Source organism: Falco punctatus, assembly GCF_963210335.1.
Source record: "Falco punctatus genome assembly, chromosome: 9".
Taxonomy (NCBI): domain Eukaryota; kingdom Metazoa; phylum Chordata; class Aves; order Falconiformes; family Falconidae; genus Falco; species Falco punctatus.
In genome coordinates this window covers 43,268,824-43,293,259 of record NC_137589.1, presented here as the reverse complement: position 1 = coordinate 43,293,259, position 24,436 = coordinate 43,268,824, and the positions used below count along the sequence as shown (strand labels likewise).

The window sequence follows — 24,436 nt, the reverse complement described above, 5'->3', positions numbered from 1 at the left end:
CCGATGTACATTGTTGTAAGCCCTCTTCCCAGACGATATAGCTCCATACAAAGTAGCTGCTGCCCACAAAATCTAGGTGGGCCAAAGACCTGGAGATCTGCTAGCCCTTACTGCTCTCAACAGACACCCTGTTCTAGGGAGTACCAGTCAGGAAAAACACAGACAAAATGGATCACATGGTTATTTTTGAAGTAGTTTCCTTTGCAGCTATTTTAAGAGGTGCTATTGAGGTAAAGTACTGAATCACTTCTCGTAATAACAATATGCAAAATGTTTGTAACTGAACACATTTTTTACTTTGAAAAGTGAGTAAGAAAAGACAACGCTATTTCTCAGCAATAGAAGAGTAACACTCTTCCGCACTGTCACAGCAGTATTTTGGCTCCTTGCAATGCATTTAGAGTATCAACAAATGGGTAACACCACTGATTCCGCACTAGGTGAACACAGTTTTCATTGCTAACACATTTAGATTTTCCCCTCTAAGTAGTAGAGATTCTACCTCACATCTATGCATATTATGTAATGCATCGTATTGATTACTCAACCATATTCAAGCTATTATTGTTAGTATTCTACTAAATACGTGAATGTTTCCATTCTAAAACCTATTACTGCCTCTACCTACAGAATCTTGTTCAACAAAAAGCCAAATAAAGAAGAACATTGAAATTAGCTGTGAACTGTATAATCCCATTGTTCAATTTCATGGCATTTAAGACACTACCTTCCCCTCCTCACAAGTCTAGATGTTAATCCATGCTGTAACCTGATTTAATTTTCCAGATGACAGGATGGGAACATGCTACAATGGCATATTAGTGTAACTATGCTGCTCTTTTACTCTCAACTTTTCTTACATCATAAACTGAAGAGTTTTGCTTTTAAAAAAGGCATGCTTAATTACTTCTAAAAATAGCACAACTCAAACTGGTCTGTATTTGAAGTGTATGGAAATTATAAAGCCTGGGAAGTTCTTCAAATTATCAGAAAATACTTCCTAGAGTTAACCACACAAAACCAGTGCTACTAAACTGTTTCTTCTGATAAAAGTCAGCCAATTTAATCCATACTGGTTACAAGTCATTCAGATATGCTAATCCAAAATTGAAAAATACAGTGAAAATTACTTAATTTTTGTCCCTAAATGATTTAGCCCATTAACTACTTTAAGGTCTTTATAGCTGCAGTCCCTCTAAAATGAAATGGAATTCCATTCAGAACAACTTTAATTTCAACCCACTACACATTATTAGTACTTATGCAGCACAACTAAAAAGTAATGTAAACTTCTTTCCAAACCTCTGCAAACTCCTTGATGTCCTGTATTCAGTACAGCCGAACACTTCTGCTTGCCCCTAAACTGCTGCAGACTTAGCATGCAGATAACATCTCAGAGAGGGGGAAGAAGGGGAGGAGGGAAAAAGGCGGGGGGGGGGGGGGGGGGTGGAGAAAATGTGGAAGAGAAAAAAGCTACACATACAAGACGACAGACAAGAAACCTCAGCACAAGTTCCAGCAGAAAATACGTATGGAATAAAAATTTCATTTTTCTGGATGTGAGACTTTAAAACTTCAATCCTTTCTTCTTAAAGTACTCCTTACTTTAAAAGTGTAGAAAAGAACCAAGATTTAAAAGAAAATTCTTTGAGAATGTCTATATTTAACTATATCTACCAAAAAAAACCAAACACCCACACAAAAAAACCCTCTGCCAGCAACACAATGCATGCAACTGAAGTTACCCCAAAAAATCAATATGCACTGTAAGCATACATAGCAGGTCCAATATTCAAGAACACCACCCACATGAGAATAGTATGCAATGAAACTGTTCACCTAGCACATCATATTTCAAACAAATATTTCATCTTTGAAATATTGTCCACATTTCTGTGACAAGTTAGGCATAAATAAGTGAACACCGACCTATCCTTTTCTGTTACTTAAGTTTTTGTGAATGATGTACAATCACCAGTTGAGCAAATCAGCAAGTACTATATACATCAGTGTTATTCAAACGAGTCCATTGACATTAACACCATAAAAAACAGACTTGCACGTTTGCCTCGCTCTCTTAACAGAACATTTGGAAGTCTGCCCTGCAAGTGCCAAAAACCTCACTGGTAACAAGAAAATGCTTTTCACAACAGTTTAATCTAGAAACAGAATATAAGTCTTGCAACTCACACACAAAATACTGTACAGAGTTCAGTAAAATGATCCAAAAGTGAGAAAGACTTAGAATGAAGGCAACATAAAATATACATCATAGGAAACAGGAAGGAAGAGAGAAAACCAGAACAGATTAAGCAAATCACTATGATTTCCATAAGTGGTTTTATATTATTAACACATCAAGAGCCAGAGGGGCAGTGAGGAGCAAAACTTTCCTAGGCAATGTTCAGCAATATCTTTTTTCTTTTTTTTTTTTATCCTTCCAAAATAAAGCAGGTTAAGTGACGACTTCCTCACAGATTTTTACTTAAGGCTCTACAGAGTCCCCAGAATAGAGATTGGAGAGGTAATAGCCCTAACGATACAAGAACTGGCACAAGTTGTCAGTTGCCCTGTCTCGGTACACCTGAGGTGGCTAGGTTCCTAACTGACCTCCCCACACGAGTATACAAGTGCATGCACTAGTCCATCATGAGCTTTATGTCCCATTCAGAGCAGATCTTAAATATGAGACTTTCACTGCTTCTAGCATCCAAAACAACCTTCCACCTAAAGGAGCCTTGGTTAAATTCATTTTACAATCCTGCTAAAAACCTGAAGTACAATAAATGCAAAACAGAAACAACTTTCACTTCTTGGCTAAGACAACATGAAACACATTCATTGCCTTTTACAGAAAGAGGCTACGTTTGTGTTAGTTTCCTCTTAGCAGCTCCTAATCAGTTATTTGATGTCCTGTCAAGTTGTTGAACTGTTCAGCTTGCCACTTAAAAGGCATTTAGCATCACACAGACATTCCACTACAGAAAAGGAGTAGTTAAGGACGGTATCTCCAGTTCCCTCTGGCACAGACACAACTTTGAAGAAATCTTTTCTTTAGTTTCAATACCATTCGAAGAGCTGAAGTATCATGAAATACACAGGTGATGGAGACTTAAAAAAAAAAACAAACAAACAACAAAAACCCCACACAAAAATGCCCACTGAAGTTAGCTTTGATCTAAACATTAACACAAACATAACCATAAAAGCTGTTCCATCTTCACCTGCTATTATTTACTGTCTTGGACTGTCATATGGAATGGTGCCAATCAAAACTCTACCAATTCTTTTAATGGAAGTTGTGAAACAGTTGTGTTGCAAGCGCAAAGTGTTCAATATATGAAATATGGTTGGGGAATTATCTCTATATTAAATCTTTAACTCCCTTTGTTTCATCCATACCAACAAATCAGTTTAAAAAAAATAATCAGTTGTATAACAGTACAGATTAACTTCTCTTCTACTAACATTCTAAACTGTAAGAATAAGGAGACATTAGAAAACTTAAGATGACTCCAGCTATCAGAAAACTCAAGAGTTCTTCACAAAGAAGAGCAGAAAACTTTCACTCCATATAAATTTCTAAACTGATGATATTCATATAACTAAAGCTAGAACTACAAAAAATGGGATGCATAGGACAGAGCTAAAGCTAAAACAATAGAGATCAAAACCAGAAGACAAAAAAAGTACTTATTTCAAGCCTGTTTGCTACATGATTCTCTCATCTTCATTTGAGGTCTTCAGATCTTTTATATGCAATGGTTAATTAACTTTGGTGATACCTCAAGTCCATATTAAAGCATGGTTGATGAATCTTTTGAGTTTGCTTTACTATGCACTTTGGTATTTCTCTTCATAACCATCTGTTCTTCAACCAACCCAGAAATTTAGTATTACTAGAAATCTAAGCCAAAGTCCAGGAGCCCTGCAAGGAGCAAATTCTGAATAGATTATGTTTTAAATTCTTCCCCCCGTGCCCCCCCCCCCCCCCGTAATTCTAGTCAGCAAATTATACAGCAGCTAGGAACTTGGAAAAAAAAAAAAATTATGTAACATCCTACTTCAATGTTCAAGAAATCCACAAAGCCTGGCTTAGAAAATTAAATACGAAGTGTTTTGCAACATTTTACAGGCTGCCTGTAATAATTTTACAAAAGAGTTTAAATGTAGAAGTTGAATAGGAACACCTAGTTTAAGTAGGCTTTTTTTGTTTTTAATAATTTAAAAAATTTATTTGTGTTTGATCAGTGTATTTTTTCCTCATAACTTTTTCACCACTCTATAAATTTAATAGAGATATGTTTCAAGTGCTCAGGCCATGAATACTGAATTTGTTTCTCTCCTGCCTCTTTGTACTTATATTCTGAGACAGCAGAGTTGCCTGGTGACAGCCTCTTCACTTCAACAGCAGCTGGCAAGCCCTCCTTGTCCTGAAAATATGAAAGAAACAGTTAACTAATATTTCATGCTATGAGTTAAATGTGACAATCTGGAAGTGCCAATACCACACAGGGTAGGATTTACAAGATAAGATTTTTCTTAAGTCTCAGAAGCAATAAAGGAAATAAAAATAAGCAGACCTTCATCACATGTAGCTAGCACACAGCAAAAAGAGTTAGTGCATCATCTAGAGTTTAACAATACCAGACACAAACAGTGATTGTGTATATCTGCCAATTTAACTTATTTCCAGAATGCAAATTCTCAAGTTACGCAAGATAAGACCAAAGCAACTAGAGTTTTGACATTTTTACAAGAAACAGTCACCCTCTTTAATATTTACAAGGCATGTATTTCAAATTGCTTATGTATGCCTATCTACTTTCCCAAGATTACTGCTTCTGCTGAAGGTTCAAGCATATGTAGCCCAAAACAATTTCTTTAAGCTAGCTTTTTACAGCAAAAATAAAAGATTTATATTTGATAAAATTAGAGTTTATAGCCAACTAGTTTATACCTAACATTGGCATAGGAATAAGCACCTTCATTCAAAAAAACCCTTATTCAATTAATTTTAAGAGAAATTTTTACGTAATGTCACATTTTCTATTTTCCCCTGTCAACCAGAAAATTTTTAATTCTGTTTGTTGTTTTGAAGAAAGCCAGGAATAACATTTTAATGTCATACTACTTTTTAGAAATATTATATTACAAGGAACTCATGTAAAACCACAACGTGGCCATGGCAATCAATCAACTACATTACAAAACCTAAAGGAATTGCTAATGAAAACAAATAGTATTTTCCAACATAACACCAGGCTTTTCATTACTAGAAAACACTTCTGAGTTTTATAAACATTTTCCAAACTGCTTTATTTTCACCATTTTTGGGTTTAGTTTTAATGATATTATGGCCATTTTAATTTGCTAATAACCTATATTTTCCATGTATTACAGAACACTTTATAATCATCCAACATTTTTCATGTCTTTCCAAAATTCATCAACCATAATAAATTCAGATAGACATACTATTAGGCAAATACATACCAGTACTGCAGAAATACATTGTTATATGGACCCTCTCATTTCAGGTTTAATCTGAACTGACTCAAAAAGCACTTGGAACAAAAGTGTTCTAGCCAACCGTAAGTTCTGGTAGTGTACTAAAAAAGAAAAAAACCACAACCCTACTCTTCAGCAATTGTGTAATTGCCTAAATTACACAGAGAATAGCTTCTTTCTTAAACATGCAACAGTGAATACTGATTTCTAAGCCGCAAGCTATGTAACTTTATAACATTTAAAACTCTGACCTTACTTTCATATTTTCAACATTGATAGTCTCAAACTACTTTCAGTTTCAAAGCTTCAAATGTGTTACTTCAGTGGAGTACCACCAGCTCCCAATGACACTGCTCTGTGTTACTGATCTGCACAATTATCTCTTAAGGGAATCTCCCTGCACAGCAATACAAGATTTTATAGAAAACAAGCTCTTCAAAATCATTTTGGGGCTTGATGGCTTCAGAATTTCTATTATTGCATCTCTGATTATTTCAGGACGCTTTAGTTATTCAAATGCCATTGAAGCAGAAAAAACAGATTCTGTCAAAGATGAAATTACGACACAGGAAACTGAAAATCCCATTCTTAGTTCTGTTGTTTTCTTTAGTGGAGATGTTTAAATAAATACTTTTTGGAATATAGAGTAATATATACCCTATCTAGCTTACAATGAATATGATTCATATATGTTTCATTATCAACCAAGCCTAGCTATCATTTGGGGAGACACATTATTATAAAGAGTAATATTACCATTGTGGTTTCTACAACATACACACACTTAGAGCTTCATGCATTTACAACTACAGAAACCTATGGTATTAAATGACCCTTACTGACCAGTAGTTTCAATGGTCATCAACTCACTCCTAAGTTTTAAGGCATGCAAGATCACATATAAAAGACACAATCATTATTCTGTTGATACGCTTCAGAACTTAGCCTGGTACCTTTTCAGTACTCGATTTCATCTTTTTGTTTCAGCTTGAACTGTTACATGCCCACCTCAACTTACCAGTCATATTAGTAGTACTGCCCATTCTATCAAAATCGTAAAGAAAATTGGTAAAAGCCAGCAAGCTGGAAGCAAGTTTAAAAAAAAATTACAAAAAAATCAGAGACTGGTCACAGTGATCCTCAACTGAGGCTGCAGCATCACTGAGGTCTTGTGAAAGCCTACAAACTGAAGCACTAAATGAGAGGAAAGTTTGTAAAAAAAGGAAAAGCATTCAATATGCTCTCCTGCAAAAGGTTTCTGTGGAGTCAAATGTGTTGATGACAGAAGCTGAACTTCTTGAACAGTATTCAAAACTTAGTGGGGGTGAGGGGAAAGAGGTCCTAACATGGAAAAATACATCTCATGTAGCTAATGACCATGAGATGAAAGAAAAATAAAATCACCAATTCCAAAGGTAATCTAAAAATGCAACTTTAATCCACTTTCTCTACAGGTTGATCCACAAGGTGCTGCAGTGCAGATGGTCATCAACTCCTGACATGCAAATCTTTTGAGGATGACTAAGGAAAGGGGAGCATAACTTGTTATGGCCAGCTGGCAGCAAAAGCGCCCAATATCTGCACTTCATCACCCATTTGCAAGAACACCTAGCATTACACAGAACAGGAGGGAAAGCTGCGTCCTATAGACAGTATGTCCTCAGAGGCAACTTCTCAAAATCACTGAGAAAGCTGATGGAGTAGAACATTCAGAGATGTTTTTCCTGTAGTGCTTGGCAGGGACACTGACAGCTACACTTGCACTGTTGCACACAATCATATGCTTAGCACTGATAAGCAGTATGATGAGGGGACACAGTTTTCAACTAATCTTAAAATCTAGAAGTAAGCTCAAGAGCTGTAGTGGCTTTTATCACAGACAAGCACACCTTAAGGAGTGTATACTCTTTCCTCGTTACCTCATACCACATCTAATTGGGCTTCTAAGCTCTCTGCTCCCTAGCTGCTTTCTCCAGTTCTGAATTCACAACACAGTTGTACCCTAATCAAAAGAATCCAAAGTATCAACAGGTCATTTCTAAAAACTCTCCTTCCTGTTGAACTCTCTTATTTGCCCTATATCGAAACACCCATTCTGGAGTTCAGAAACGAAGAGCATTTACAATAATTTACTTGTGAAAAATAAACATACATCAGTAATCGTAGTACCAGAACACTATTACTTCATGCCATAATTGTTCCATTTCTTAATGGCCTTTTCTTAAATGATCGAACTGATGACAAAGTTCTTTACATCTTTTTATATAAGCATATATGTTTTAATTTTTAAACATGAAAGATTAAATGAGATGTTACACACACAAACACAGCTCCTTTTAAAAAGGCTCAAAACACTGTATTTACATCTGCAAGTACTCACTTTATTACTACAACCTTTATAACAGAGCTTAGGTTTGCTTCAAACAAAACAGGGTTCTCAGCGATAGAAGCACAAGAAAAAGCCCTGCATACAGTTAGTCTACAAAGAATTAACTGGATTAATTAGCAAGGGATTTGAGAAGCAGCTTGGAGCTAGAAAACCAAAACACTAAATTGTTTAAATACTTTGGCAGTGGATCAAGGTTCCTAGGCAGCCCTATGTTCCATTCTCTGCTTTTTTTTTTTTCTTTGCTTTTTTTCCTTTTTTTTTTTTCCCCCCTCGGTGTTTTAACACATTTAACCTGACGAGGTACTTTTTCATGAGATATGAATGACACTGTCAAAATACCAAAAAAGAAGATGTGAATTAAAAAATGCCACAAGCTGTTAGCAATTCTGCCAACATGTATGAGCCCAGGCAACATTAATTAAAAATCAATAGCTTAGGACATAAATAGCTCTTATCTCTGTTATAGTATATCTCTAACATAACTCATCATTAAGGGAAAAAAAAAAAAGCCAATGTCTTTGCTATTATACTGGCTGAATTGACCACAACAAAGCAAAATAAATAAGGCAAAAACACTGAGCAAAGAAACACATTTGAGAAAGGGAGGACAGGCATATGAATGATTGGAATGTTTCAACCTTGCACTATCATTAACACAGAACTGGCTGGAAATAGCCACACTGCAAATACTTGCAGAATAAGTTACCAGGAAGAACATTTCAGGTTTTTAGTGCTAATATGATTCTATACAAAATCATGCATGTCAAGGAAATCAAAATAACATACACATCTTTCCATCAGCTGCAGCTTATTAATCAGTATTTTTATTATGCATCTCAAAGATTAAGTTACTGTAAATTCTCTGATAATTACAAAATAAAGGTGAGAGAGGCAGGAAATGGCACTCAACTTTTTCTTCTTCAGTAATACAACCTTCAAACTAAAGTTACATTAGAAGTCATCAAAGCTAAAAGATTCAAGAGAAACTTTTGAAAGCTATTTTCAAGCTTAAGGAGCTCCAAACATCTGAAAGACTTAAACCCTTTTTCCAAGAAAAGATCAGCTAAGGCACACCTGGATGCGCAGTTTGGGTCCACTGTAACAGCTAGACAATCATGACAGTTCAAATTTCTAACAGTTTCTACAAAACATTAATATAAATATGTAAAAATCTTCCTGAAATGGAAAGGTTGAGTTTTCTTTTTGTATAATGACTCTTGCATTATTCAATTACTTATTAATGATGGACATGTCAAATGCTTCCATCAAGACACAGTAGTCTAAATCAAGGGTGAAGTCTTCAACCAGGCACTACTTAGCAAAAGTTTATTTATTTGAGTTCAAAACAAAAAGGAAAATTTTGATTACGTAAGAGATATGTGTACATATGTCAAGATGCTAGAACACCACACATTTCAGTGGAAAAATAGATCACAGAACTGTAGCACCCTTATGTAGAATTCTCAGGACAAAAAGGATTATTTTGATAGCCATGATTACAAATTTGAGCTCTCAAGAGCATCTCATAGCAGATGACTACACACAAGTGCAGTTCCACTCAACTGCAGAAACAGACCTGCAAGTGGACAGTAACAGCAAACTTTGGATAACACTACAGCAGACAGCCATTAAGACTCTGGAACATACAAGGAAGTTGAACTTATTAAAAACAAGTACTAAAGATTGTTTCCATTGCAAATAATTTTTTTAGAAATACTAGTCTTACATACTGAATATATAGATCCAGGACATTAGCTTTGTAAAACTGCATGTCAAGCAGGGCCATATCTATAGGAATAATCAGAGATTAATTAGAAATTCACTTCTATTATGGCAATGTAGTCATGAAATACTAACCTTTAAGATCTTAAATAACATTTAACTACGTTTGGATTTTGAGTCCTACCTCGTAACTAAACTTTGGGATGCTCCTACATTTAGTCTTCTTCCTATCCCTTGCCATAATTCCACCTCCCAAAAATTTAGTTTATTGATTAGAGGGTAGCCCAAGAAAATCAAAGGTTCTATTTGTAACACCAAGTCAGGACAGGAAAACAGAAGACCTCACTTTCCACAAGACCTTTTCATCTAACTTTTCATTGAGCTACAGTCAGAAATGACATACTCTTCTGTGGGGCAAAGGTACAAGGGGGAACATGGGGAGCAGAAAAAAAAATATGTTAATATAGAATTGTTATACTTCCAGGGGAGCAGGTACAATTTTTATTTTGTTTTACTTTTAAAGATACTTTTTTGTTTTATAGGATTATCTCAGACTACCTGGATTCTCAACTGTTCAAACTCCATTCAAGCTATCACCAATTGCAGTTATCCTTGTTTAAGGTTACCAAATACAAGTTCTTTTGCTGCATTTGATATAACACAATTCTTCATCTAAAAAGGTAATTATGCAATCTTAATTTTTAGTAGGAGAGGTACATTAGAACACAGAATTGCTGTTAATAGCGTTCCCCTAAATGGAATACACTGAAATTCCACCAAGTTCTCCCAACAATGTTTTATGTCGTTGTAAAAATACAAACTATCACTTTATTCACATTTCAATCCTCTTCTCCACTGAAGGTTCAAGAAAACAATTCAGAGGCTCTGTCATATCACCTGTCTCCATTTTCCTTTATCATTATAAATTAAACTGACTATAAGATGCAAAGTAATTTGTAAACTCTTTCAAAGGGCATGATTTACATTTGTCTTCTACAAAGATGAAGATATCCCCCTAACATGCTCCACTTGTGTTATACACTAAATAAAGATACTTACACTACATATATGGCAGAAATGGAAGATATTTCTGATATGTTTTGGGATTACTTTTAGCATTCTAATGCTGTTTATAATACTGGTGCAAATACTGCCACTAATAAAGAAACAAACATTAAAAAGGTGTCCTTTAAGCTTCCCTTTAAGGCATCTACCATAATCTTATAATTTGCTCTGGACATCATTAAAATGTAAAGTTAATGAGGATTCAGCTGAAAACAGAAGAAATGTAACCTATTTTCAGGCAAAACTTCTAACGCTGCAATCAGAGGGAAAACCTCTTTGATGTCTCTTTGTCTCTTCTCATTAATTTTCTTTTGGTTTAAAAAAAAAAACACAAAGGCTGTTTAAACTAAAAAATGCATAGAAGTTTAAACATGGTAATTATAGTCAAGCTGCAATGAGGTCATTAGGTTTTTAAAACTTTGAGATAAACAAAATTGAGACATATGACTATTTTAAAAACATGTCAATACTCAATTTTAATTGTCCGTGTGATTGATACCCACTGTAGTCTATGGATTTAGTCTAGATACAGAATTGCTTCAAGATGATTTAGTGAAGGATCTAATTCCATATCCAGAGTAAAGCAAAACAATCTAGAAATAAGCAAAATGAAAGCACTGCAATTATTGTATTACTGGATACCACATTTGGTATTTGTAAATGCAACCAAGCATGCTTTTTGCTATCTCCATGCAAAATAGATGATAAATTGTGAGATTCTGCTTTTTACTTCTACAGCTCATTAAAGAATGAAATGTTGAACAAGTTAAATAATTCTATTTACTCACCACATCTATTTTTGTTTATGAATACTGCCAAGGTACACACAAAGCTATACGCATCTGTTTTAACAGCAGAAGATACCTTTAAGAGCTATTTAATTACATAGTACTGATGGAATCTACAATACGTTGAAGTAGGATGTATTTTTAGTGAATGATTTACAAGTAAGTTTTCTCAAACCATAATCAAAACAATTTTTAATGCTACTGTGTACAAAAGATGACAGATTATCACAAACACAAGTAAGGCATTTAAGCCATTAAGTAAGAGTAACAAATATAGAGGACAAATATAACATTACCTTTAGTGTAGAAGGACATTAATCACAATGAAACAAAAACATATCTGTAACATTTTTCTATGTGCAAATAGCACCCCTAGATAAAATGGGATGAGATGAGATTAATATTAGTCTGTGATAATTGTAAGTATGAATTTTAATGCACTTGTGGACATAAGTTACAGCTTTAAAAGAGATTTACCCTACTGAATCTTTTTAACATTTGATAAATTCTTCAAATTAAACTGAGTGAATGATCAACAGGCAAATATCAGATAAAACTACATGCTACTTCAGGTGCAAGTGAAGAGCAACTTTAGAAGAAATTCTCATACTCATTGCAAAGGAAAGTTTTGGGGGCTGTGTTTTGGTTTGGTTTGGGGGTGGTGGCTTTTTTTGTTGCTTTTTTTACTCTGCCATATTTTATGACAATTTGATCCTGCCCTTCACTAAGGGCCAGTTCTGTTCCACCATCTCTTCAACTGCCTATTGAAGAGGCAGCATAAGCTAATTTCCATTCTGACTGAGCTGTTTCTCATCTCCTGGTATCTTTCCCTACTTGTTTGCACTGTCCTAGCATCATGTTCACAAAAAGATAAAGCACATTATTTAAATAAACAGCCTGATTCTACTGTCTACCTACACTGTGATACTTGGTCAGCTATTTTGACTTCACATTTTGGTATTTGAGTTAAGTCTGCATTAATAATTTTTGATAGGTGTTCTTCCAGAGTGACAATCTGGTTTTAGATTCTTTGGAACAGAAGATATCAAAAGTGTTTTACAGGTCAACTAGACATAAGGAGTAATTATTTACTTAAAAGATAAAAAAATGTAAGAATCAATTCAAAAATGGTAATGTTACCACCATTTATATTCATAACTATGCAGTTTCAAATAAATGACTCTTCAAAGGAACTAAAGATGCAACTCAGTTTATCCCAGTAGAATGCAAGGAAAGCCGTGAATGTAATTCCCTTCACCACCATTTAAAATCTTAGCACAAATCAAATTCTGAGTGGGGAAATTCTTTTGGCTACAGTATCCAAGATACTGCTTTAAAAGTATCACTCGAAGTTCTTTTTTTTTTTTTCCTTCCATTCCTTCCCTAGGTGCATGTACTGTATTAGTTGATGAAGTCTGGGGCAGACCACACATTTTTAGCACAGTAAATACAAGCGTTCACTCCAGCTCCTCATCTTTTAACTGGCACTTTCCACGCAGATTATCATGTTCTACAGGTCACTTCTACAAGTCTTATATTATTTGACTACTTATAGTATGCATCATTTGTTTTTACTACTTAGTTCATCAAATTAGAAAACATTACTCTCCAAATAGCCAGTCATGGAAGAGTTCAGAAATATCACAACCAACTTAAATATTGGGGGCTTTGAGGGGCTTGTTGTGTTGCAGGGTTTTTTTTTAATTTCTAGGGAAGTATAAGCAAATGAACTCTTCAGACTATAACCCATTCCAGATAATAGATTATCACTATCAATTGTTTGTTCCCACCCTTCCATTCAAAAGTATCATCCTTATTACTGCAGTTCAACTTCCTTATTTCTATCCCAGCCTTCCATGAAGTAAGTCCTAGTAAAAAGTATATCAAAAGATAATTCTATCTTAAAAAAACCAACACCAAAACCGACATAAAAATCATCTTCCCAAGCCAACGACCACTCAGCATCCAGAATTCTGACAAATGGTTTACCAAAACTTGGTAGCCCTAGCAGGGCCAAAAAACTTCTTAATCATCGCGCAGGATTCAGCAGCATTCCCTCAGCATTCCTTCTCCCCTCTCCAATGACAAAATCCAGTAGAGAGCTGGTGATACACCTTGTTCACAGATATGAGGATGTTAGGTTATTAACAGAACATAATACAGTTCTTTATGATTAAAATGTGCCTTACCATTGTTATTCACAAACACTGCTACAGGGAAGCGTACCACGCACTGACCCTTTGCTATGAATCAGCATGTTACAGCATTTCATGTAGAATACTGCAGGATCAGCCTGTCTCTGGTAGCACAAAAGGTGGGCTTTGGGATTTGGTTTGGTTTATTACAACCATTGCTGAAGTAGAATAGTAGTCTACAAATAATAATTTTACTTGGTAATAATTGGTAAAAAAACACAAATCATGTTTCTTTCTAACTCTATTTCAATCTTTAAAAAAAACCACCAAACACTAACAACAAACCCCAAACCAACAAAAAAATCACAAGAAAACCTGATAAAACCTTATAAGGTGTCTTTTTTGTCCATAACAAATATAAAAAAAAATCATCACACCAAAAAGCAGCAGACCAATACTGCCTCAGGCCTCTTTTTGAATTAGAGTTTACATTCTCCTCTTGCAAGGAACTACCTATAACAAAAAGAGCCAGTAATAAAAATAGATCTACTTCACCTTTTGCTCTACCAAATTTGCTTTGCTTGCATGTTAAACAAAGTAGTGTTCTGTGTAGAATTATAAGTCTACATGTCAACAGAATAAACACAGACACAATTTCTAAACTCCAGTGTTTCCACTGAAAACTCATAGGAAGCATCAGTACAACAGTGGATGCATCAAACGTCAGTCATTTCTGGGACAACGCTTGCAACATTAAGCAAAAACCCCAAAACTGCTATTCTTAATCTACAGGGAGCCTACTTTCAAGTCATTACTACTTTGTTTCTTTTTCATCTAAATGACATTCTAATTAAAAGTTCTTTACAGAAATGTCTATATCTAGATTAACAGCTGATTGTAGATGCATTAAGCTTTAAGCAAAAGTTAACACTCATTAATGAGATTACCTGTTGTGATTAAATAAGGACAAACAAAACCAAACCACCTTGGAAAATTTTGTGACTGAGAATGAACTAAAGTTAAAATTACTCCCTTAAATAAAGTCACACACACACCCTTTAACAACAACTCCTTGACTCTCTTCAAAGTACAATCTCTCTGCAGTTATTGGAATAACAGCCCTACTCTTAAAGGAGCACATCAACAGAGAGTTAATAGCATCAAGTGCTTCATCAAATTCTTAAATGGTTCAAAAGCTAAAATATTAAATGTTTCAGTAGTATTTGGTATTAAATCGAGTCTTTCAAGAACTCTTTAAAAAGAACAACCATTCAAACTCTTCTATAAATTCAAGGAAAACTAAGTACAGCTAGAGAAAGAAAATAATTTGTTAAAATCACTAAAAAAACCACCTCCCTAAAAAAGTTTCAGTTTAGCAGTTAATTTCAACCTGCAGTTAAAAAGGCACTAGCTGTCAGTCAGTTTTCTCACCCAACTCTATCATGAAAAGAAAAACTGACAGATCACAGGAGCTTGCCTTTGTAAACCAATTCAGGAACTTTCATGCTTCTTATTTGTTAGGTTAAAGGTTAAATTGCTGACCTCTGCCCTCCTGCTTAGCAGCCTTTCCCTTTTTCTGTAAAGCTTTATTTTGGGGCTGTATTTACATGGATTAGTCTCTTTTCACGCTAAGAAGGAATCTGTTCACAGCCAAAGCCTTAGTTCTGGTTGTACAAAAAGCAGTCACAATTATTCAGCAGCAGACAATGACCATATTGTGGATATACAAAAAAACCACCTCAGCCATGGCAAGTTCTGTCCTTGCTGCACAAAACAATAGAAGAAAAATCTTATCAAGCATTCAAGAGAAAGCAAACAAAGCAGGCCCACTGTGAACTTGATGAAGATGTCAAGCTCCTTTAAAAAAATATAAATCAACAAAAGTTTAAAGTCTTGTGAGTGAGACTTTCTGTGCTGAATTTTTCTGTCTAGTTAAACAGCACCAGCAGCAGCAATATAGTACAGATTAGTAAATACTTGTGAAATGGAAAAGACTGTAGACAGAAGTAGTTAAGGAATGAAGCAAAAAGGACAAACAGATCTCTTCCCACAAAATAACTTACAGAAATTGAAGAATATTCAGTTATACTTGATATAAACTAACATTTGGGGGGTTTCTTAAATCGAGTACCGTCAGTAAGAACACACCTAAAAAAGTGTGCTGGATAAAATTTATGACGACTTGCAATATGACAGATTCTAATATTTTTTCATAAAGCGAGTTTCTCTTCAAATGGAGTATTTCATTTACACTGTAAAAGCCAAACTCTGAACTCTGTTCAAACAAAACAGTTCAGACAGCGCTACTTACCTGACCTGGCGCTGCAGTCCTACTAAATTCTTTGTAAAAATCTTCCATCTTGTTTGTACTTAGAAGTGATCAAATCAAAACAGAAAAACAAAGCAGCAGCTTAGGAGAATTAGAATTTCCAAATACTACCTATCTACTTAGATTCAGTTACTTTTCCAATCCTGCTTTAGTAAATTAGGTGTAGCAACATAATACCATAAAGATGGGATTGGAAAACTTGTGATACCTGAATTACAGCACATACTCAACAGAAAGCTCTTATTTAAAGGGAAGAGACCAGAATTTTACTCTTCCTTTGTTATTCCTAATCTTCAGTATGTTATCTGTTTCTCAATACAGAACAGGCAGACATCAGCCAATAAAACGTTTTCACTTTAAAAAAAAAAGGTTACTCTGAGAGGTACACAGGTAAGGTTTAGAAACTTTTGAATGACCAACTCTTAAATTAATCCTACTCCAGTAACTTTGCTTATGTTCAAGAAAATGCTTCATCTATATGGAGGTACTGCTCTATTATCTGTGATAATAGATATATCTATATATCTGTTGTATCTATCATATGATAAAAAGACAATGGTAAGGAGTAGCAGTATGTCTGTTTTGCAGAGACAGAAACCTGCTAGTTCTCTCTATCTGCAAAAGCCTTATCATGGAAACCATAGTGACAACTGTAGAATAATTTTAGGGCCCAAGCACATCGTGACTTCCCCCAGTAGAGTTAAGGACTTCTATTAGTTTAAGTTATAACATTTGTGATCTACTGGGGGGAGGGGGGGAGGGAGGGAAAGAGCTATTACAACACAAGGCTAGAACATGAAAAGTAAAGAAGGAAGTACTTAAACTACTCACAAGCTTCTAGTAGGAACAAGATTAGTAGTACATGCTACTCTCAGAGCCGATTCAAATGCAAATTTCATCCTTTCTCTCAAACAATGATAAACTACCTCAGAGTTAATAGTTTCCTTCTAAGATTCATCTCCCTTTTCAACCTAGTGGTATGTTTTTGAGAAAAGAAAGAAGCACATGGCAAGTCTTACAGCAAGACCTTTTAAATTCTGTCATAAAAGAAGTAGTATAAACTACATTTCCTTTACTAATCCAGTGAACATTTGTTAAACTCTAACACACTTACACTTTGTCCATGCTATCGCATTTAGGCTTCTAACTTACCATGGATTTTTGGTTGGTTTTTGTGTTTTTTTTTTTTTTAAGAAGAAAGAAATCCTTTAGCTGTACTAAACCATTTTAGCTTTTTCCTTGAACACACAGCAAGAATTTATGCTACACTCACAAAAAGATGAAAGATGAGGTCCTTGGAGAGAAAGGCCTTTTGGCACACTACATGGTAAAACTACAGATTCAACATACTTTTATAATGTCTGCTTTGGCAAGAACACAAAAACCCCATACAAAAGCATGCTGCGTCCTCCCAGACAAGGGTGCAGGGAGGTATCTTACTCTATGAACATTTGAAAGTAAACGCTCACAACTTTAGATACTATTTTGATCAGTTACTTTAGACTAACAAATTCTCTTTTTCTACATGGAACAGTTTGACAGTTAGACTACAATTCTCCTCACAGCCTCATCTAACAAGAGACGATCTTTGGCTGAGGTCCAGCAAGACCCTTAAATTTGTGACATCATATTTTTATGACATTACAACTGCTGCAGATCATTCGTTAAAGTGCTTTGAAAAGTAAAAGAAAGATTTCTTAAAGCAGTTAGTATGCTTTCCCTTTCTTTATATAGGTATTTATATTAAAATTGCTAGTAGATTCTTTTGACTTCTGCACCTTAAAAAAAAACCAAACCCCCTAACAATATTTTAGCTGAGGTTATAAAAAAAAGGAAATGTAGTTCCAATGCACTTTAAGCATAGAATATGTCAATAGTACAGAACTGCATTTCTAGAAATGCTTAAGCTAACTTAAGCAGTTATAATTTGTAAAAGAAACAATACAAGTTCTTTGTAATTTACTACCTCAATTTCTGTGTAGTTTTACTATTATGAGATGCCATGACAAATACACAAGCCCTACATTAGGACTTCACAATCTCATAAAATGCATTTTCTCTTCCTTTAAATGAAGTTTAAAAATAGGAAAACAAATCCAGTAAAATAGTAGTATTTCTTTTAAAGCATCTATTTGGCTCTCAAATTATCCTCTGCATGTAACAATTCCAATGAATGAGAGAAGATCATGCACCAAAGACACAGACTTATCAAAAGTTATTAAAATAAAACTGTAATCTGTAGCTTCCATATAGAATGTCCAACATTATTTACTTAGGAATGTGCTATTTTATAGACACACACTGCCCTAACAGCAGAAAACTCAGCATTTCCAGCTGAGAATTAAATGGGTACCCTTTTAGCTTCTTGAATTTGAGAAGCACCAGCTACATCAGTGATTACACAAACAGCACAGACATCTCCTCCTGCAAAGCTTTTGGTATTGCACACAAAAAACACTGAATACAAAGTTTGGTTTTAAACATTTTTCTTAAACCAGGGTGAACAGTGAAACATAATGTAACATAAAGCAGTATGCGAACAGAAACAATGGTAGACCTTAAACCTTGCATGTAGCGTTCAGAAGTGCTACAGTAATCACTTTAGTGTCAACAAAAAAGTACATCTGCTCACTTCTCCCAAGTCACATTTAAGTAATTAAGTATCACAGCAGAAAAGAAGAACTAACACAATTGTAGATGATGTCCAGTACGTATTACTTGTATCCGCTGGGCAATAAACTGTATTATAATTCCCTTCTATCTATGAATCTTGAGGCTCTAGTTTATTTAATTCCTGAAGCAAGGTTAACTCGTATAGTGAAACCTATAAAATAATAATGATAAATCTAAAAACTTTTTGTTTGGTTGCAGTGGGTTTTTTTAATGATAAATCTAAAAACTTTTTGTTTGGTTGCAGTGGTTTTTTTTTGTTTTTTTTTTTAAGCAACACACCTGGATTTAGCAAGGCAGATGGCCTTATCTAGGTGATAAGGAAAGTTAGAAGTTTTCCTACTGTCAAAAATCACACAGCACTAAAATCTATAAAGGCAAAGACAAAAACCCTACACAGAGGCTACAGAATATTAAAGCCTTATAAGTGAATTGGATTTTTTCTTAGTAATCAGATTTTTTTAGGTCCTAACAACCTGGAATGGTTGAAAGCCAAAGTCACCAGGCATACTTGACAAAGAGTTAACTTTGTTGTGCCCATCTGTTCAGTATTGGGATCTTACTCCATCTCAACTACACCACTGCGCAAAATGCACCCATTAAGACTAACCTAAGCCAGCCTATTAGCCAGGCTTCTGTATCAGCCTCAGAACCGCACCTCTTCCTCTGAGTCACAGTCCTCATCCAGTATTTATCTGATACTACAAAGGAAAGAATCAAAAGTATTAACACTAGAAGTTTTAGACAATATTTTCCCTATAACAATATTCCATTTTTTAATTAAAACCATGATTATTTTTTCCTTTCTTCCAGAATAAGCGTGTGGGAGTTGGTGAGAAGCATTAGACTTGCAAAGTCCCTATGCTTGACATACTTATACTTGACACACACACCACAGATTTCTCACTAGGTAACTTCCATGTATTGTCACTGTAAAGATGCAGACTGCATTCCTTCTACTCTATTTTGGTGCCCTAGACTTTTGGTGAGAAGGAACCAACACTTTATCAGAAGAGGTTATGGACAAAAGAACAGTGCTATCTGATGAAACTAAATAGTAGAACGTTGACAAATGCACCATTGAAATATCAAGTAAAGAAATTCTGAATTCCAGACATCCCAATAAAAAAATACTTTAAAAAAAGTGGGAACAAAGTTAAGATAAAAGCGTTTTTGTATTTTCATTCAATTTTAGGAAGTCAAATGTTCTTTAAAAAAAATAACAAACCACGCACACAGTAACTGAGATTCAATTAGCTAAGGGAAATTCCCAGCTTCCACAGAAATCACAATCATAAGACAAAAAACTGATCTGGTAACTGTCTTCTCTTAAGGAAATATCTTCTTAATAACAATTACTCACATTAATGTTGCTAGTCACAGTTGCAGCTGTCTTGTTTCACAGTTCTCAAAATAAAGTTACCACATTTAAATCAAGCGGGCCATTAAGAAAAATCCCTAAGTCCCCAAATAAGATCTATGACTATAAGGAAAGAAAAGCGCAAGCACAGCTTTTAGATACAACTGAATGCTGGAATTGTACGACATAGCAAAGCCTTCACATGCCAGAAATATACAAGTCACCAATGCTGAGCACAGATGATCATTATTTCTGAACAATCTAAAGGAGAAAGGACAGCGAGACCACAGCTGAGGTGAACCAGTGATCATTTCCTTTCACAGTTCACACATTTCATTGTGGTTTGGCAAGAGCTCTGCCTGGACTGGAATAAAACAATGTTTTCTTTTTCAATTTCTTTGGTTTCGATCAAGTTTTCTCTTCATACCATATTAAGAGTACAAAACATCCTCCAGATGTTCCTGACACGTTTCTAGGAATCAAATATTAGGATCACAGGATAATTCAGGCTGGAAGGGACCTCAGGAGATCTCTAGTCCAACTTCCTGCTCAAAGAAGGGCCAGGTGTGAGGTCAGACCAGGTTGTTCAGGCTGTGATCTAGTCAGGTCTTGAAAACCTCCAAGCGTGCAGATCGCACCACCTCTCTGAGTGACCTGGTCCAATACCTGATGTCCTCACAGTGAAGACACTCCCGATATTCAGTTAGAATCCCTCTTGATTCAGTGTTGATTCAGACATTGCCTCTTGTCCTGCCACACATCACTGTGAAGAGCCTGGATATCTCATCTTGATGAATGCCTCATAGGTATGGAAGGCTGCTATTCATGTTCCCTGAAGTCTTCTCCAGGCTGAACAAACCCAGTACTCTCAATCTCTCCTCACAGCGCAAGTGCTCTAGCTCACTCACCATCTTGGTGGTCCTTCATTGAACTTGTTCCAGTTTACTGATGTCTTTCTTGAAGCCCAGAACAGATTTTTTTTCCTTCTGCAGTCAACTGTCCTGGTAACTAAGAGGGAGCCTTCTGTATCAAGAGGGGCTACCCAGGGAGGTGGTAGAGTCACCATCCCTGGAGGTGTTTAAAAGATGTGTAGACATGGTGATTAGGGACATGGTTTAGTGGTAGGCTTGACAGTGCTGGGTTTGACAGCGCTGGGTTAATGGTTGGACTCTATGATCTTAAAGGTCTTTTCCAACCCAAATGATTCTATCATTCTATATGATAGTCAATGGATAATACTGTTTTCATTAGTTTCAAAAGTTATTGTCCAAATAGACATTTAATGCTAGATTGTTAACAATTACACAAGCAGTAAAGCTACTTGAATGTACAATCATCTGCCAAGTGAGCTACGAAATATACTAAAACCTTTACTGTCAGTTGGTATTTAACAGTCACATGGAAAACATCCTTCGCTACTTTCTCACTTTTACTCTTCAAACTCTCTGCCTCATCCCACTGCAGGGGAGTGAGCGAGCAGCTGAGTGGTGCTTAGTTGCTGGCTGGGGTCAAAACACAACAGCTACACAAACTTTTGAATAAAACAAAAGAGAGGCATATTTTACCATCCCACAAGCCAGACAATCTCATGCACTAGGACTGTTACAGCTCTGAAGCAATACATCCTCCTCGAGACCATGTCAGACTATCAATATAAGAATTAAAAGCATTCTAAGTGATAAACAGCACTATTATACTAGACCCAGAATTTCAAAAACAGTTGTCTTAATTAATTTTGAGATCCATTACACAGGAAGAAATAGTTTTTTAAACATGCCTGAATTTGCCCCTCATACACCTTTTATACATTTAGCTTTTCTTAATAGTAACTGCTCCTTGTCATGTAACATATGTTCCCTGATTACAAAAATGAAAAAAAAAAAGTTTATATATATTCTCGGCTTTCTGGCATAGAACAGCTGGCCAAGAAGTAAGAAGTAGAAAGACTACATATAGGTGTCTAGGTCTATATTTCTAGAATGATGATTTACCTGGGATACAGCATAGCTGTTAAATACAGTTAATGCTGTGGAGAACCAAACAACAAACTTCACTTAGAACAGGACAGAATATTTGGGAATACACAAATCTAAGACCTCTGAGAATAAAGGGCACCTCTTAAATATAAGAAAAAATATGGTTGGGAAACAATCTTTTAGAAGATTATTCAGAGAGAACCAATAACTTCAGAATATATGAGTCATAAAAACAATAAAACTTCTTTTTACTCACTAAAAATATTTCTGAAGATTTTGCACCTACAAGTGCATACAACAAAAACACAACTAAGTGAAACTCCCACAGAATCAGTTGGTTTATAGAACAAAATGTATACTAAATTCTCCAATTAAAAACCTGTAAAGTAGTTTCCGTGCTTTTTAACCCACCTTCCCACAGCAGGGGATTAATCCCTCCAGGGGGATGCAAACAAACTTCAAAGAGAAGATTATACCCAGACACTAGTACTGTACAATGTAATGTTTATGGTCAAATTTGTTCAGATTTTCTGGCACTAGAATCCAGGTCAGATGTGCAGAAACAAAGACTAGTTATTAAAAGGGCTCCTGCAGTTACATCAAATAGTCGTGATGGCATATAGCAGTAGGACAAGCCAAAACTGTATTCCAGTTACAACTCCCACGGAGGCTGTGGTGGTAAAGGAAAGAGTTGCAGGTATTTGACTTTTGCTGATTGTAACAAACAAATACAGATATAAAAGGAGACAACTGACTTTCCATTCAATAAAATATAATACAAAAACTTTTCTACTGGTTCATTATACCATATACACAATACACACATGATCATTTAATAAAGGATATAAAAAACTATTACTTCAGTATATGTTGACTAACCAGAATTATTCAATTTTGACATCCCTCCTTTTTCGTAACATTCTAAAGACTGAAGTAATACTTTCTTGAACTAAATTCTGGGATTACGAATTTCAGCCTTTGCTTTTCGTGCTTATTTGATCAAGTTCCTCAGGTTCAGAAAAAAGTGCAATCAAAAATTCACAAATATACTTAACATTGGTTTCAGCAGTTATGAGACTTCTCTAGCATATATACAGAAATACTTGCCAGAAATAGTATTACAGAGAAATTCTTGTATGATCATGGCTTGAAAACAATGTTTGGTAAAAATAGTTAATCAAATCATAAGCTGTGTTTACGCCTTATTTCTAGATAAAATCATTTGCTCAAAGGAAGAATTCTGGGAACCAATAAAAATACTTCTGTGGAAAGTAAGGAAGAAGTAAGAATAAATTCCAAACAAGAAGCTGTAGAGTATTTTTTGGTTTAAAACTACCCATCCTTACATGAGCAGCAAATACAAATCTGAAAATGCATTTACTTTTTCAATCTAATGAAGTAAGTTATTTCTATTTTATAAGACAAAACAGGTAAAACAGTCAAAGAAATCAGAAAGTTGCCCACAATCGGGGACAGAGGCAAGAATTTCTCATTATTAGTCCTAACTGTAAGATTCTACAGAATCAGTGATTAAGATATCTTTAAAAGCCAGAACAGTATAATATTAAATATACCTTGTGAACTCACAATACATGATTCTTAAGAATACTTTTAGTCAATAAATAGGTAGAACTACAGTGCAGAACAGTACCTTTCCCAGTGCAACTGACTCCTGAATAGGTTACTTCTGCATACACTTCAAAGGTAGTTTCCGGATTTTGTCTGAAAGGAGGGGAGAGGGAGAAAAAAAAAAAAAAAAAAATGTATTTAGCACATTAAGAATTTTTTTTATGTGTACTTCCAGTTATACAGTCAAAAAGGGTTCTAAGAATGCATACATTACAATGACAACTTGATAAACTACATTTCTTGTTTTATAGTCCGGGATGATTTCACATCAGATCTTTCTGCCTTACTAGTATGTGACAAAGTATGGCTGAAGCTCAGATGAGCAAACATGAACAGGGCGTCTTAACAAACCTCTACAGAGGAAAAAAAAGGAATCAAAACAATAGAAATCAAGCATGCAGAACCTTAAAAGTCAGTTCAATTGTTGTGACTAGTCTGCATTTGTAGATACTAAAACATCACAGGCCTATCATTCAGAACTTCATCAGAAAAATAAAACCATACCTTTTATATCACTTTTCAGAATGTTCCTCAGATAGAGAAACAACAGTTATTTCAGTTCTTGGCCACAATAATAATTTTGATTACATGTGCAACTTGCAAAAGCAAGTTCTTTTTATTTCACCTTTACTTTCCAATGAGAAAGTAAATCACCTTTGTGCTAGATACAGGGATTTTTTTCAGGGGAAAAAAAATCCTTCATGCTCTTTCACTAAACTGATAACAGTCACATCACCCAACATGGGACAAAACCCAGATTCACATTTTCATTACTGTGACCCTTGGGTTCAACTTCATGACACCTATTTGCTCAGGAAAAAGGAAAGGGGGAGAAAAAAAAAGAAGAAGCTGCAGTCAAGAG

The 24,436-nt window shown here is 35.2% G+C and overlaps 1 protein-coding gene across 4 annotated transcripts in view; it reads right to left on the bottom strand.

Moving 5' to 3' along the window:
- The window catches only part of DENND1A (DENN domain containing 1A), a 231,116-nt gene that overhangs the window by 184,850 nt on the left and 21,830 nt on the right, over positions 1-24,436 (bottom strand). For all 4 annotated transcript variants that reach the window (XM_080402471.1, XM_080402472.1, XM_080402474.1 and 1 more), the window contains exon 2: positions 23,597-23,667. In XM_080402471.1, coding sequence (XP_080258597.1) covers positions 23,597-23,667 — 71 coding nt within the window. The remainder of the gene's footprint in view (positions 1-23,596; positions 23,668-24,436) is intronic.